Source organism: Ammospiza nelsoni, unplaced genomic scaffold, assembly GCF_027579445.1.
Source record: "Ammospiza nelsoni isolate bAmmNel1 unplaced genomic scaffold, bAmmNel1.pri scaffold_54, whole genome shotgun sequence".
Classification (NCBI taxonomy): domain Eukaryota; kingdom Metazoa; phylum Chordata; class Aves; order Passeriformes; family Passerellidae; genus Ammospiza; species Ammospiza nelsoni.
The window spans coordinates 1,384,902-1,400,858 of NW_026683192.1; the positions used below are offsets into that span (position 1 = coordinate 1,384,902).

The following is a 15,957-nucleotide window of genomic DNA, read 5'->3' on the forward strand; positions in this document are numbered from 1 at the left end:
GATATTTCAGAGATTTGGTGACAGTAGGGCTTCAGAGAACCAAGGAGTCAGCTATGACACTGAGCAAACTCATGGAACAAAGGGTCCATGGTGACACAGCAGAACCCCATTTTGGCACATTGGGTCCACATTGAACCAATAGTCCATTGTGATACTGCGGATCCAAGGAGACCATTGTGACCCTGAGAAACCTCTTGGAACCAAGGGGCCACTGTGACACAGCAAGGCCTGGTGGAACCATGGGTCCATGGTGACACTGCAGAACCTCACGGAACCAAGGTGACCGTGTTCTACTGCGGAACCTCATGGAACAAAGGCTCCATGGTGACACTGCAGAACCAAGGAGACTGCTGCTGGCAGTGTGAAAGATCATGGAACCAGAAGTCCATTGTGACACAGGACGGCCTGATGGATCCATGGGTCCCTTGTTAAACTGTGTGGCCTCATGGAACCATGAGCCATTGTGACACAGCAGGGCCACATGGAGCCATGGGGCCACTGTGACACTGCGGATCCAAGGAGACCATTGGGACTGAGGAACCTCGTGGAACCAAGAGTCCATTGTTCCACTGTGGGGCCCTGTGGAACCAAGGGGAGCACAGTGACATTGTGGGACCTCAGGGAACAATGGAGCCGACGGTGGGCGGAGCTTCAGCAAGGGGCGGAACTTTGGCTGCTGGGGGCGGAGCTTTGGCTGCTGGGGGCGGAGCCTGGCCCAGCTGGGCTGCGGGACGGCCACGAGGGGGCTCTGAGGGCAATCCATAAAAGGTAAAAGGGGCGGGGCCTGAAGGGGGCAGGGTGGAAGGGGCAGGGCCTTGCAATGTTTCCTTATATGGGCAATGGGAGAATTTCCTTATATGGGCAATGGGGGAATTTGGGGGATTTTTAGATTTTTTGGTCCCTGAGTTAATTTTGGGGCCCTTCAGGGGATTTTTGGTGATTTTTGAGGGGATTTTGGAGGATTCTCTGGGACTTGGGAGGATTTTGAAGGGTTTTCAAGAGATTTTTTGTGTCTCTCATGGGTTGTGAGGAGATTTTGGGGCATTTGAGGAGAATTTGGTGTCCCTTTAGTGTTTTTTGAGGATTTTGGGTTCCTGAGGGGATTTTGAGACAATTTGAAGGATTTTGAGGGGATTTTTGGGGCCCTGATGGGATTTTGATGAAATTTTGTTGGATTTTGAGAAGATTTTGGGTGGGTTTTGAGGTAATCTGGAGGATTTTGATGGATTTTGGGGCCCTGAGGGGATTTTGAGTTAATTTTAAGATCTTGAGGACATTTTGGGGTCCCTGAGAGGGTTTTGAGGTGATTTTGAGGGAATCTGAGAAGATTTTGTGGTCTCTGAGTGATTTTTGGTGTTCCTGGTTTGATTTTAGGGGCCCTGAAGGGAATTTCACGGTTTTGCCTGATTTGAAGGGAATTTTGAGGGATTATGGGGAGATTTCAGGGTCCCTCAGTGGATTTTGAGGTGATTTTGGGATTTCTGAGGGGATTTTGGGGGAGTTTGAAGGGGTTTGGGGGAAGTCTGAGGTGATTTTGGGGTCTGTGGGGGAATTTTTGTGGGATTTTGATGGGATTTTGGGATCCCTGAGAGAATCTGGGGCTTTTTAAGGGAAATTCGGGGTCCCTGAGGGGATTTTGAGAAGATTTTGGGAGAATTTCAGAAGATTTTTGGTTCCTGAGGGGATTTTGGGGGGATTTGGGGGAATTTGTGGGGATTTTGGGAGAATTTATTGAGGTTTTGAGGGGATTTTGGAATTCCTAAGGGATTTGGGGGACTTTAAGGGAAATATTGGAGTCTCTGAGTGGATTTCAGGGAGATTTTGGGGAATTTGAGGAGACTTTTGGTTCCTGAGGGGATTTTTTGGGAATTTAGGGGATTTTGGGGTCCCTGAGTAGATTTTGGGGGATTTTAAAGGGAATTTTGGGGGATTTTAAGGGAATTTGCGGGGAATCTGAAGAGCTTTAGGAGTCCCTGGGGAGAATTTTGAGAGATTTTAAGAAAATTTTGAGGGATTTTGAGGCAACTTTGGAGCTCCTGAGGAGATTTTGGGGGATTTTGAAGAGAATTTAGTCCCTGGTGGGAATTTTGAGATTTTGGGGCATTTGAAGGGAATTTTGAGGAGACTTTGGGGACCATGAGGGAATCTGGGGCATTTTAAGGAAATTTTGGGATCTCTGAGGGGAATTTGAGGGGATTTTGGGGAAATTTGAGGAGATTTTGGATTCCTGAGGGCATTTTTGGGGAATTCTTGTGAATCTGAGGAGATTTTGGGGGAACTTGAGATTTTTGGAGATTTTGAGGGGATTTGGGGGGTCCCTGAGGTGATTTTGAGGGGATTTTGTGTTCCTAATGGGATTTGGGGAAATTTTGAGGGGTTTTGAGGAGGTTTTGGGGTCCATGAGGGGATTTTTGAAGAATTTTGGGTTCCTGAGGGGATTTGAGGGGATTTTGAGGCAAGTTTGGATTCCTGAGGGGATTTTTTGAGATTTTGAGGTGTTTTGGGGGATTTTAAGAAGATTTTGGGGGTCTTGAGGGATTTGGGGGCATTTTAAGGGAATTTGGGGTCCCTGAGGGATTTTAGCAATTTTTAAGGGACTTTTGGGGTCCCTAATGTAATTTAGAGGAGATTTTGGGGTATTTTGTGGTGATTTTGATGGATTTTTGGGGTCCCTGAGGGATTTTGGGGGATTTCTGAGGGAATTTTGGGATCTTGGGGAGATTTTGGGTTCCCTGAGGGATTTTGGGGCATTTTAAGGGAGTTTTGAGGTCTCTGAGGAGGTTTTTTGGGGATTTTAAAGTGGTTTTGAGAATGTTTTCGGGTCCTTGAGGGGATTTGGAGGGAGTTTGAGATGATTTTTAAGGGTTAAGAGGAGATTTTGGTGTCCCTGAGGGATTTTGGGATTTTGGCAGATTTCAAAGAATTTTTGGGATTTCTGATGGAATTCAGAGGAGATTTTGGGGCATTTTGTGGTGATTTTGAGGGATCTTTGAGGTCCCTGAGGGATTTTGAGGTTTCTGAGGGAATTTTGGGGGATTTTGAGGGGATTTAGAGTTTTCTGAGGGGATTTTGATAGGTTTTGAGGAGATTTTGCGGTTCCTGAGGGATATGGGGCTTTCTGAGGGGGTTTTGGGGAAATTAAGGAGATTTTGGGTTCCTGAGGGGGTTTTTGGTGGATTTTGGGGAATTTGATGGGATTTTGAGTTAATTTGGGGGATTTTGAGGAGATTTTGGGGGATTTTGAGGAGATTTTGGTGTCCCTGTGTTGCCTTCTGATGCAAGGCGAGGTGACCTGGTTCTAAGGAAACGGCACGGCGACCCAAACTCTCCAGGGTCACTCGGGCCAAGAACACACGCAGGCACCAGTATGGTGGACAGTTCAAGACCTTTATTGTCCCGTCTCGTCGGGTTTTATACTGGGAGAGTTTTTTCTCTACGTCAGGGGGTCTTACTTTACTGTAATTGGTTAGTAAGGAGTAGAAAGTTACTAATGTTAGGGGGGACTGCATTCTTGGGTGATCCCTTATCACTAGGAGTTAGGGGGAGAGGAACTCTACTGCTTTCCGTGACATCGCGAGATTTTCCGAGCGCCTGGCCCTATCTACTACACCCTGAGGGATTTTGAGACCTCTGAGTTAATTTTGGGGTCCCTGAGGGGAATTTTGAGATTTTGGGGGATTTTAAGGGAATTCTGAGGAGGTTTTATGGTGCCTGAGGGGACTTTTGGGGGGAATTTGAGGAGATTTTGGGAGATTTTGAGAGAATTTTGGAGTTCCTGAGGGGATTTTAGGGCATTTTAAGGGAACTTTGGGGTCGCTGAGGGGATTTTGAGGAGATTTTGGGGGTATTTGAGGATATTTTGAGGGAATTTGATGAGATTTTGGGTTCCTGAGAGGATTTTCAGGAGACTTGGGCAATTTTGAGGGGATTTTGGGGCAAATTTGATCAATTTGGGGGGATTTTGAGGGGATTTTAATGGAACTCGAGGAAATTTTAGGGGTCTCTGGTGGGAATTTTCAGATTATAGGGCATTTTAAGGGAATTTTGAAGAGATTTTGGGGTCTGTGAGGGAATTTGGGGCATTTTAAGGGAATTTTTTGTTCTTGGGGGGAATTTGAGGAGATTTTTGGTCTCTGAAAGGATTTTTGCGGGGATCTTGTGGTCTGTGAAGGGATTTTGGGGCAATTTGATGAGGTTATTGGGGATTTTGAGGGTATTTTGGGGGAATTTGAGGAAATTTTTAGTCTCTGAGGGGAATTTAAAGGGAATTTCGATATTTTGGGGAACTTGAGGAGATTTGGAGGAATTTTGAGGGATTTTGGGGAGGTTTTGAGGGCATTTTGGGGTTCCTTCAGGGATTTAGAGAAAATTTTGAGAAAATTTGGGTTCCTGAGGGGATTTTGGGGGGGATTTGGAGGGGATTTGGGCAACTTTGATCAGATTTTGAGGGAACCTGAGGAGATTTTAATGGAACTCGAGGAAATTTTGGGGTCTCTGGTGGGAATTTTCAGGTTTTGGGGCATTTTAAGGGAATTTTGAGGAAATTTTGGGGTCCCTGAGTGATTTTGAGGGTATTTGGTGATTCCTGAGGGGATTTTGAGGAGATTCTGGGATCCCTGAGGGATTTTGGGGGATTTTAAGGGAATTTTGGGGTCCTTAGAGGATGTGGGGAGAATTTGAGGTGATTTTGGAGGATTTTGAGGAGATTTCGAGGTCCCTGGTGAAAATTTTGAGATTTTGGGGAATTTTAAGGAAATTTTGAGGGATTTTGAGGCAATTTTGAAAGTCCTGATGGGATTTTGGGGGAATTTTAGGTGATTTTGGGTTTCTGAGGGGACTTTTGGGAAAATTTGGGAATTTGAGGGGAGTTTGGGGGATTTTAGGGAATTTGAGGGGATTGTGAGGAGATTTTGTGATGCCTGAGTGAATTTTGAGGTCTCTGAGTTAATTTTGGGGTTCCTGAGGGGAATTCGAGGAGATTTTGGGAGATTTTGAGGGGATTTTGGAGTTTCTGGGGGCATTTGGGAGCATTTGAGGGAAATTTTAGTGTTTCTGAGGGGATTTTTGGGGAACTTGAGGGGATTTTTGGGGGGATTTTTAGGCGCTTTTGGGTTCCTGATGGGACTTTTGAGGGAACTTGAGGAGATTTTGGGGTCCCTGATGGATTTTTGGGGCATTTTAAGGGAATTTTGAGGTCCCCAAGGGGTTATTGGGGAATTTTGGGGTTCCTGAGGGGATTTTGGGGTCCCCGGAGGGAATTTTCAGATTTTGGAGGATTATGAGGAAATTTTGGTGAGATTTTTGGGTCTCTGAGGGGATTTTGGGGGATTATGAGACAATTTTTGCTTTCTGGGGGGATTTTCGGGGTTCCTGAGTGGATTTTCGGGTTTCTGAGGGGATTTTTTTGGAATTTGGGGAGATTTTGGGGCTCCTGAGGGATTTTTGGGGGATTTTGTGTTCCTAAGGGGATTTGGGGGGATTTTAAAGAAATTTTGAGGGATTTTGGTTGATTTTGAGGAGACTTTGGGGTTCTTGATGGGATTTTGGGGTTCCTGAGTGGATTATGGGTAAATTTGGGGGATTTGGGGGCGTTTTTTGAAGATTTTGGGTATTTTAAAAGAGTTTTGGGTCCCCTCAGGCCGGGCCAATCCCGGGCGGAGCTGTCGGCCATCTTGGCCGCGGGGGCGGAGCCGGAAGTGCTGGTGAGTGGGCGGGGCCTGACATGGTGGGTGGGGCCTGGAGACCATTCAGGGACCCCAAAATCAGCCCAGGACCCCCCAAAAATCCCCAAATTCCCCCAACCCCTCCCCCTCCGCAGGTGTCAATCAAGGCCCTGTTCAAGGCCAGGGAGGTGGAGCTCCAGAGGCCACACCCACACAGGTAAGCCACACCCCTTCATCCTTAACCTCTACTTAACCCCTCAATTAATCAACTAATTAATGAACCCCAGAGCTGCCAATCACCCAGGGAAGGCTCAGGAGTCTCCGGATTGGTGGGAACAAGCTGAGGTGGGCGTGGCTAGCTGGGGGAGGGGGCGTGGCTCTGCTCAGGCCACGTCCTCTGCTCTGACACATGGCGCCCCCTACAGGCTGTACTGATTGGCCAAAGCCCAGAGGCGGTGCTTTGGGCGCTGGAGGTCCTGGCCAATCAGAGCACAAGGTGGGTGGGGCCTGAAGGAGTGGGTGGGGCTTAAAGGGGAGGGGATGGCCAAAAGAATGGGAGGGGCTTAAATGGGTGGGTGTGGCATAAGGAGATGGGTGGGGCTGAAAGTGTGGGTGTGGCCTAAGAGGGTGGGTGGGGCTTTAATATGTTAGGGGGCTCAAAAGGTGGGTGGGGCTTAAAGGGTGGGTGGGGCTCAAAGGATTACGTGGATTTAATGGTGGGTGGGGCTTCAATGAGTGGGTGAAGCTTAAAGAGTGGGTGGAGCTTAAAGGGATGGGGGTGGGCTTTAAAGGGGTGGGTGTGGCATAAGTGGGTGGAGCTTAAAGGGTGGGTGGGTCTTAAAGGGATGGGTGGGTGGGGCTAAAGGGTGGGTGTGACCTAAAGAGGTGGGTGTGGCTTAAAGGGAATAGGTGTGACTTTAAGGAGTGGGTGATGCTTAAAAGAATGGGTGGAGCTTAGTGTGGTGGGTGGGGCTTAAAGGAATGGTTGGGTCCTAAAGAGGTGGGTGGGGGCTTTAAAAGGAGGGTGGAGCCTAAAGGGATGGGTGTGGCTTACTGAGAATAGGTGTGGCTTAATGGGCTGGGTGTGGCTTAAAGATGTGGGTGGGGCTTAAAGGGGTGAGTGGGGCTGTAATGGTGGGTGGGGCTTGCAGGAATAGTCAGGGCTTAAATGGGTAGGTGTGGCTTAAAGGGATGGGTGGGGCTTAAACAAAGGTGGGTGGGGCTTAAACAGTGGGTGTGGCTTAAAGGGATGGGCAGGGCTTAAGAGGTGGGTGTAGCCTAAAGGGGTGTGTTGGGCTGAAAGGGATTGGCCAGGGCTAAAATGGGTGGGGCTTAAAGGAGTGGGTGGAGCTTAAAGGGATCAGTATGGCCTAAATGGCTGGGTGTGGCCAAAAGCAATGGGTGGGGCTTAATGGGTGGGTGGGGATTAATGGAGTGGGTGTGGCCAAACTAATGGGTGGGGCTTAATGAGTGGGTGTGGCCAAAAGGAATGGGTGTGGCCTAAGTGGGTGGGTGGGGCTCACTGGGATGGGAGGGAATTTTGGGGTCTCTGAGGGGACTTCTGGTGCTGTTTGGGGCGTGGCCTCACACCTGTCAATCACAGAGATCTCCTGGCTGGCCCCACCCCCTCAGCCGAGGCCCCGCCCACCCTGAAGAGCCTCCTGCAGGTGAGGGGGGAGGGGAATGGGGTTGGGGTAAAATTGGGGATTTTGGGGCTTCTTGGGGTCAAAATTTTCTGATTTTAGGCCTTTTTGGGGGTCATAAATTCAGATTTGGGGGATTTAGGGCTTTTTGGGGTCAAGATTTTGAATTTGGGGGATTTTGGGGGAGATTTTGGGATTTCTTGGGTCAGAAATTAACATTTTGGGGAATTTTTTGGGGACTTGAGGGATTTTTGGAATTTTTAGGTTTGGGATTTGGGATTTTTGGGGGGATTTTGGCAATTTTGGGGTCAAGATTTGGGGTTTTGGGGTCAAGATTTGGGGTATTAGGGGTCCCGGAATCCATTTTTTGTGTCTCTGAGGTGTTTTTGGGGCAGATTTTGGGATTTTTGGGCTCCCCGAGTCCATTTTTGGGGTTCCTTAGCTGGTTTTGGGGTAGTTTGGGGTTTTTGGGGTGGTTTTGGGGTTTCCGGGTCAATTTTCAGGATCCCAGGGTCGTTTTTGGGGTGGATTTTGGGCGTTTTTGAGTTGATTTTCGGGGTTCCTGATCTGTTTTTGGGGTCCCCGAGTCCATTTTTGGGGTCCCTGAGTTGTTTTTGGGGTCCCTGAGTTGTTTTTGGGGTGGATTTTTGCACCTGGAGCGGGGGATGGGCAACGATGGAGTCATCAGGTAACACCAAAATGTCCTGAATTATCCCTAAAATATCCTCAATTATCCTAAAATATTCTAAATTACCCTCAAATATCCCTAAATCCCTGAAATCCAGCCCAAAATACTCCAAAAATCCCAAATGGTCCCAAAAATCCCCTGGGACACACCTGGAGTAGGGGATGGAACAACGATGAAGTCACCAGATGAGACCAAAATCCCCTGAAATATCCCTAAAATATCCTAAAATATCCCAAACCCATCCTAAAATACTTCAAATTATCCCCAAGTGTCTGAAATCCAGCCCAAAATGTACCAAAGAAATTCCCAAATCCACCCCAAACTCCCTGAAATTGGTCCTAAAATACCCAAAGTTATCCCAAATTTGTCCTAATGTACCCAAAATTCCCAAGTTTTATTGCCTTTCCTCCAAAATCCCCATTTTTTACCTCAAAATCTCCTTTTTTTTCTTCTCCTGTTTCCCGAATTTTATCCCCCAAAATCCCCATTTCTATTCCCATTTTTCCCTCCAAATTCCCATTTTTATTCCCATTTTTCTACCTATTTTCCTCCCAAAATCCCCATTTCGCTCCCCTCGATTTTTTCCCATTTTTTTCCCCATTTCCTCAATTTCCCCATTTCTCACCCAAGATTTCCCTGCACACCCCCCCAAAGCTGTTCCTGCTCTGGGTGGGGCTCTCGGCCTTCTGGGGCTCCCTGGGCCCCAAAATTGCCCCAAATCACCCCAAAATTCGGCCCCAAAATCCCCAAAATTTGGCCCCAAAATCAGTCCCAAAATCAGTCCCAAAATCGGCTCTATAGTCCCTGAATTTGGCCCCAAAATCCCCAAGTTTGGCCCCAAATTTGACCCCAAAATTGGCTCTCAAATCCCCAAATTTGGCCCCAAAATCGGGTCCCAAAATCGCCAAAATTTGGCCACAAATCCTCCAGGTTTGCCCTAAAATCAGCCCCAAAATCTGGGTCTAAAATCCCAAAATTCAGCCCTAAAACCCCCAAATTCGACCCCAAAATCCCCACCATTCAGCCCTAAGATCAGCCCAACATTCCCAGATTTGGTCTCAAGTTTGGTCCCAAAATTTGGCCCCAAATCCTCCAGATTTGCCCTAAAATTAGCCCCAGAATCGGTATGAAACTCCCAATATTCCACCCCAAAATCTAGCCCCAAACCAGCCCCAAAATTTGCTCTAAAATCCCCACAATTGGCCCCAAAATCCCTAAAATATGGCTCCAAATTTACCCCCAAATCCCCAAGTTTGGCTCTAAATCCCCAGAAAAAAAACCCAAAATTTTGCCTGAAACCACCAAAAGTCTGGTCCAAATTCGCCCCAAAATTCCCAAATTTGGCCCCAGAATTGTCCATAAAATCCCAAAAATTTGCTCTAAAATGCCCAAACTCAGCCCCAAAATCCCGAAATTCGAAATTCAGCCCCAAATTCCCCAAAATCGGCCCCAAAATCCCCAAATTTGGCCTCAAAAATCCCCAACATTTGGCCCCAAACTCAGTTTTAAAATCCCAAAATTCAGCCCCAAATCAGCCCCTAAATTTCCAAAATCGGCCTCAAATTGCGTCCCAAAATCACAAAGTTCAGCCCCAAAACTCCAAAATTCGGCTCTAAATCTCCAAATTCTGCCCCAAAATTCCCAAATTCAGCCCCAAAACCTGTTCTGAAATCCCCAAAATTGGCTCCAAAATCAACAAATTTGACCGCAAAATCCTAATTTTTATTCCCAATTCTCCCCCTATTTTTCTCTCAAAATTCCCATTTTCCCCCATTTGTCCCCCTATTTTCCCCAAAATCCCCATTTCCCCCCCTAATCCCCATTTTTCCCCATTTTCCCAATTTCTCCATTTCTCACCCCAATTTCCTCCCCGTGCAGTTCCTGCTCCGGGAGGCGCTCTTGGCCTTCCAAGCCTCCCTGGGCCGGGCGCTGACCCAGCTCCAGCAGGAGCTCCAAAATCCCCAAAATCCACCCCAAAATCCACCCCAGGAACCCCAAAAACCCCAAAATTTGGCCCCAAAACCTCAAAATCCACAAAATTCAGCCCCAAAATCCCAAAATTTGGACCCAAAATCCTCAGATTTGGCCTCAAAATCAGCTCCAAAATCGGCTCTAAAACCCCAAAATTTGGATCTGGCCCCAAAATCCCCAAATTTGGATCCTAAATGCCCAAATCTGGCCCCAAAATCCCCGGATTTGAGCCCAAACTCGGCCCTGGAGCAGCTCCAGCAGCAGCTGTGGAGGGGAAGGGGCCAAGTGGTGAGTGAGGTTTTTTGGGGTTTTTGGGGTTTTTATGGGCTTTTGGGGGGTAAAATGGGGAAATTGTGGAGGTTTGGGATTTGAGAATTTTGGGGTTTTTGGGTTTTTTTTGGGGTTTTGGATTTGGGTTTTGGGGATTTGGAGTTTTGGGGGTTTTTGGACTTTTTGGGGTTTATGGGATTTTTGGGGGTAAAATGGGGAATTTTGGAGTCTGGAATTTGAGATTTTTGGGGTGTTTTGGGGTGTTTTTTTTTGGCGGTTCTGGACCTTGGAGTTTTTTGGGGAGTTTTGGGGTTTGGGGGATTTTGGGGTTTTGGGATTTGGGATTTTGAGGATTCGAGATTTTGGACATTTTGGATTCAGGATTTTGGGTTTTTTTGGGGGTGGTTTTGGGGATTTGGGGTTTTGGGGGGATAAAATGGGAAATTCAGGGATTTTGGGGTTTTGGGGGCATTTTTGGGGATTTTGGGTTTTGGGGTTTTTTGGAGTTTTGGATTTGGGGGTTTTGGGGGTTTAGAGTTTGGAGGATTTGGGATTTGGGGGAGTTTGAGGTTTTGGGGATTTAGGATTTGGGGTTTCGGGATTTTGGGGTTTGGGATTTTGGGGGCTTTTTGGGGATTTTGGGATTTTAGATTTTGGGATGCTTGCGATTTGGGGGTTTTGGGGCATAAAATGGGGAATTTGGGGGTTTTGGGGAAGTATTTGAGGGGATTTTGGGATTTGGGAGGTTTGGGGATTTGAGGGTTTGGGATATTGGGGATTTGGGATTGGGAATTTTGGGGGTTTTGGGGTTTCGTGGATTTGGGGGTTTTGGAGGTTTGGCGTTTTTGGGGTATTTGGGATTTGGGTTTTTGGGAGATTTGGGGGGAGAATTTTGGGGGATTTGGATGTTTTTGGGGGGATTTGGGGTTTGGGGATTTCAGGGGACTTGGAGGATTTGGGGTTTTGGGGGGATTTGGGGACATTTTGGGGTTTTGGGGACTTTAAGATTTTTGGGGGTAAAATGGGGAATTTTGGGCTGAAATTGGGGTATTGGGGATTTGGGGTTTTTTTGGGATTGGGAGATTTGGGAGTTTGGAGCACTTTGGGGGATTTGGGGAATTTTGAGGTTTTTGAAGTTTTGAAGTTTTTTGGGGTTTTGGGATTTGGGGATTTTGAGGGGGTAAAATGGGAAATTTTGGCGATTTTGGGGGGCTTTGAGGGATTTTGGGGTTTTGGGGTTTTTGGAATGTTTGGGGTTTGGGGATTTTGGGGGAGTTTGGGGGGTTTTTGGGATTTTTGGGATTTGCGGTTTTTGGGGTTTGGGCATTTTGGGGGACTTGGTGGATTTGGGGGTTTTTGGGGTTTTGGGGGGTTGGGGGATTTTGAGGCTTTGGGAATTGGGGGAAATTTGGGGATTTTGGGGGTTGGGGGGGTTTGTGGGATTTTGGGGGATTTGGGATTTTGGGAATTCGGGTTTGGTATTGGGTTAGGGTTTTGGGCTTTTTTTTTGTAATTTAGGGGGAAAAGGGGAATTTTGGGGGAAATAGGGAAGTTTGGGTAATTTTGGTGATTTTGGGGTATTTTGGGTGATTAGGGACAGATTTTCGGGGTATTTTGGTTGACCATGATTTTGGGTTAATTTTGGGGAGTTTGGGTTAATTTTGGTGGATTCTTGGGTTAATTTTGGGTTAATTTGGGGGATTTTTAGTAAATTTTGGTGATTTGAGGTTAATTTGCGTGATTGTGGGGGGATTTGGGGGGATTTTTGGGTGAACTTTGGTGTATTTGGGGTTAATTTGGGTGAATTTTGGGTTAATTTTGGTGCTTTTTGGTTTAATTTTCGGTTAATTGGGGGGGATTTCAGGGTTAATTTTGGTGTATTTTGGGTGAATTTTGGTGATTTTTGGGTCAATTTGGGGGGATTTCAGAGTTAATTTTGGCTGATTTGGGGTCAATTTGGGTGATTTCAGGGAGATTTTTGGGTTAATTTTCGTGACTTGGGGTAAATTGTGAGCTAATTGTGGGTTAATTTGTGGTATTTTTAGGTAAATTTTGGTGATTTGGGGTTAATTTGGGTGATTGTGGGGTGATTTGTGGGATTTTTGGGTTAATTTTAGTGTATTTTGGGTTAATTTTGGGTTAATTTGGGTGATCTTAGGGGGGAGTTGAGTTAATTTTGGTTATTCTGGGGTTAATTTGGGTGATCTGGGGAGATTTTTGGGTTAATCTTGTTGACTTTTGGTTAATTTGGGTTGTTTTGGGGGGACTTTTGGGTGAATTTTGGTGATTTTGAGGTAAATTTAGGTGATTTCAGGGGGATATTTGGGTGATTCTGGGTTAATTTTGGTGATTTTGGGGAATTTTTGGGTTAATCTCGGTGATTTTTTGGGTTAATTTCAGTAATTTTGGGGGATTTTGGAGTTAATTTGGCTGATTTTGGGGTGATGTTTGGTGATTTATTGTGTTAATCTGGATGATTTCGGGGGTATTTTTGGGTAAATTTTGGTGATTCTTGGGCTAATTTTGGGTTAATTTGGGGGGATTTCAGGGTGAATTTTGGTGATTTTTGGGTGAATTTTGGTGATTTTTTGGTTTAATTTGGGTGATTTCAGGGGGATTTTGGGGTGAATTTTGGTGCATTTTCTGTTAATTTTGTGTGAATTTTGTTAATTTTTGTGTTAATTTGGATGGTTTCAGGGGATGTTGGATGAATTTTGGGTGAATTCTGATGATTTTTGGGGAATTTAGGTGATTTTGGATTAATTTTGGGTTAATTTTGGTTTCATTTTGGTGTATTTTAGGTTCATTTTGGGTGAATTTTTGGGTTTATTTTTGGGTGAATTCTGTTGATTTTTGGGTACATTTGGATGGTTTCGGGGGGATTTGGGGTTCATTTTGTTGATTTTTGGGTGAATTTGGGGTGAATTCTGTTGATTTTTGCCATTTCCCTCCCCATCTCCGTTTGCAGCAGCGCCTGCGGTTCCTGAGCGCCGCCACCAGGGGGCGCCGAGCGGCGCTGGGAGCGCTGCAGGAGCAGGTGGGGAGCAAACCAGTATGGACCAGTATGGACCAGTATAAACCAGTATAGACCACTAAGCCCCCCAGTCCCCTCCCAGTATATCCCAGTATCCTCCAGTCCATCCTAGTTTATCCTAGTTCTTTCCCTGTCCCTCCCAGTTCATCCCAGTTTGACACTAGCTGTGATCTCAATGCTTCCAGTCCCTCCCAGTATAACCCAGTCCCCTCCCAGTCTGTCTCAGTTCATCCCAGTTTGACTCCAGCTCTGATCCCAGTGCTCCCAGTCCCTCCCAGTTCCTCCCAGTCCATCCCAGTTTGACTCCAGCTGAGATCCCAGTAACTCCCAGTTTGATCCCAGTCCCCTCCCAGTGTTCACAGTAACCCCAGTCCATCCCAGTATCCTCCAGTTCCTCCCCAGTCCATCCCAGTATATCCCAGTTCCCTTCCAGTCCATCCCAGTCCCTCCCAGTATAAACCAGTGTCCCCCAGTTCCATCCCAGTCCATCCCAGTGCTCCCAGTTTGAGTCCATCTCCGATCCCAGTGCTCCCAGTAACTCCCAGTACGATCCCAGTTCCCTCCCAGTATATCCCAGTATCCCTCATTTCCCTCCCAGTCCCTCCCAGTGCTCCCAGTAACTCCCAGTTCCCTCCCAGTCCATCCCAGTTCAATCCCAGTTCATCCCAATGCTCCCAGTTTGAATCCAGTTGAGATCCCAGTATATCCCAGTTCCCTCCCAGTCTGTCCCAGTATCCCCCAGTCCCTCCCAGTGCTCCCAGTTTGACTCCAGCTGTGCTCCCAGTAACTCCCAGTTTGATCCCAGTCCCTCCCAGTATAACCCAGTCCCTCCCAGCACCCTCCCAGTTCCATCCCAGTATATTCCAGTATAACCCAGTCCATCCCAGTATACTCCACTTCCCTCCCAGTTCCCTCCCAGTCCTTCCCAGTTCCCCCCAGTTCCATCCTAGTCCCCTCTCAGTATAACCCAGTATCCCCCAGTCCCTCCCAGTACAACCCAGTCCCCTCCCAGTCGCTCCCAGTTCATCCCAGTTTGACTCCAGCTCTGATCCCAGTGCTCCCAGTCCATCCCAGTTCCTCCCAGTGCTCCCAGTTTGACTCCAGCTGAGATCCAAGTAATGTGGGATCTCAGCACCTCAGGATGGAGGTGCAGAGAGGCCGAGACCACCCTTGGGGGGCTCGGGAGTCCTGGAATGTTGCCAGAAGTGTCTGGTGGCAGGGCTTTGATCCTACACAGGAGACGACACCTGTATGAGGATGGGAGGATTTCACTGGGTGAATGGTGAAGGGATAAGTTAATTAGAGTGTAAAACACAGGGTTTAGGATTTTGGTACAGGGGGGTCTAAAGAAGTAAGATGGAGGAATTGGGGCGTGTCCTGTTCTTCTTCTTCTTCTTCTTGGCCTCCATCTTCTGTGGTGATGGTGGCACTTTGGGATTGGTTATTACTAAAAGTGCACCGGTTAATAAGGGTAGAAGGTATTGGGGAGAAATGATAAATATTGTACACGTAACTCAGGGTATAAAGATAAGTGACCTCCCAGGGGCTTGCGGAGTGTGCCCATGGCTGACTTGCTGTGCAGACCTCTGTCGGGCTGAAAGAAAATCTTTTAGATAAACAATTAATAAACACCGAGACCGAGACAAGATCAGAAGTCTCTCCTCGTCCTTTGAAGCGTCGGCTCTTCAAGGCCATCCCTGGGCCTTTCCAGGCCACCTAGACAGCACAGAAAACTTACAGGCCTAAACAGCCGAGAAACCGAGCAAGTGGCATCCCTGAGCTATCACCGAACATAAACCAGCAAAGAGAAACCAGAAAATCTACAAGTAACTCCCAGTTTGATCCCAGTGCCCTCCCAGTATAACCCAGTTCCCTTCCAGTCCATCCCAGTATAAACCAGTATCTCGCAATTCCCTCCAGTCCCCTCCCAGTATAACCCAGTTCCCTCCCAGTCCCTCCCAGGTTGATCCCAGTTCCCGATGTCTCTGATTGGCCGCAGGTTGTTGGCATGGTGCAGGCAGGGCCGGGCTCAGCCCCTCCCCCTCTGGAGGGGGCGTGGCTGCGGTGCCGGCAGCTGGCACTGGGAGCACTGGGAGAGGAGCCCCGCCCCCTGGCACAGGCCTCGCCCCCTCTGCGGGGGTTGGCACGGGAGATGGGCGTGGCACAGGTGGGGGAGGGGCTAAGGGGGTGGGGCAGGGCTTAAAGAGGGATGGGAGCGGCTAAAATGGGGGAGGGGCCTATACCAGGAGGAGGGGCCTAACCCAGAGGGCTTAAATGGGGGAGGGGCTTAAACCAGGGGATTGGATAAAGTCGGGGAGGGTCTTAAATTGGGAGGGGCCTAAAGGGTGGGGCAAAGGCTTGAGGGGTGGGAATTAAAGAGGGGGAGGGGCTTGAGGGGGAGGGAGGAGATTTAAGAGTGGGGACAGGCTCAAAGGGGGAGGGTCTAAAACAGATGGCATCTAAAGAGAGGGAGAGGCTTAAAGATGGGGAGGGGAGGGGCTGAAGGACTGGGGGAGGGGCTTGAGTGGGGGAGGGGCCTCGAGGAGGGAGGGGTTTAGAGAGCCAAGGGTTTGGGGAGGGGAATGGGGGAGGAGCCAAAAGATGGGGGAGGGACTTAAATTGAGGGGGAGGGGCTTGGGAGCAGGATTGGGGGAGGAGCTTGAAATGTGGGGGAGGGGCTGGAGGAAA

At 47.8% G+C, this 15,957-nt stretch overlaps 1 protein-coding gene across 1 annotated transcript; it reads left to right on the forward strand.

Annotated features, from left to right (window-relative positions):
* Positions 1-481: 481 nt before the first annotated feature.
* On the forward strand, positions 482-14,943 carry LOC132087186 (uncharacterized). Its single transcript, XM_059493216.1, has 8 exons — positions 482-768; positions 5,639-5,702; positions 5,819-5,880; positions 5,951-6,008; positions 6,089-6,159; positions 7,267-7,330; positions 13,204-13,272; positions 14,788-14,943. The coding sequence occupies exons 1-8, from the start codon at positions 482-484 to the stop codon at positions 14,884-14,886; spliced, it is 774 nt and encodes a 257-aa protein (XP_059349199.1). The 3' UTR covers positions 14,887-14,943.
* The last annotated feature ends 1,014 nt before the right edge of the window (positions 14,944-15,957 follow it).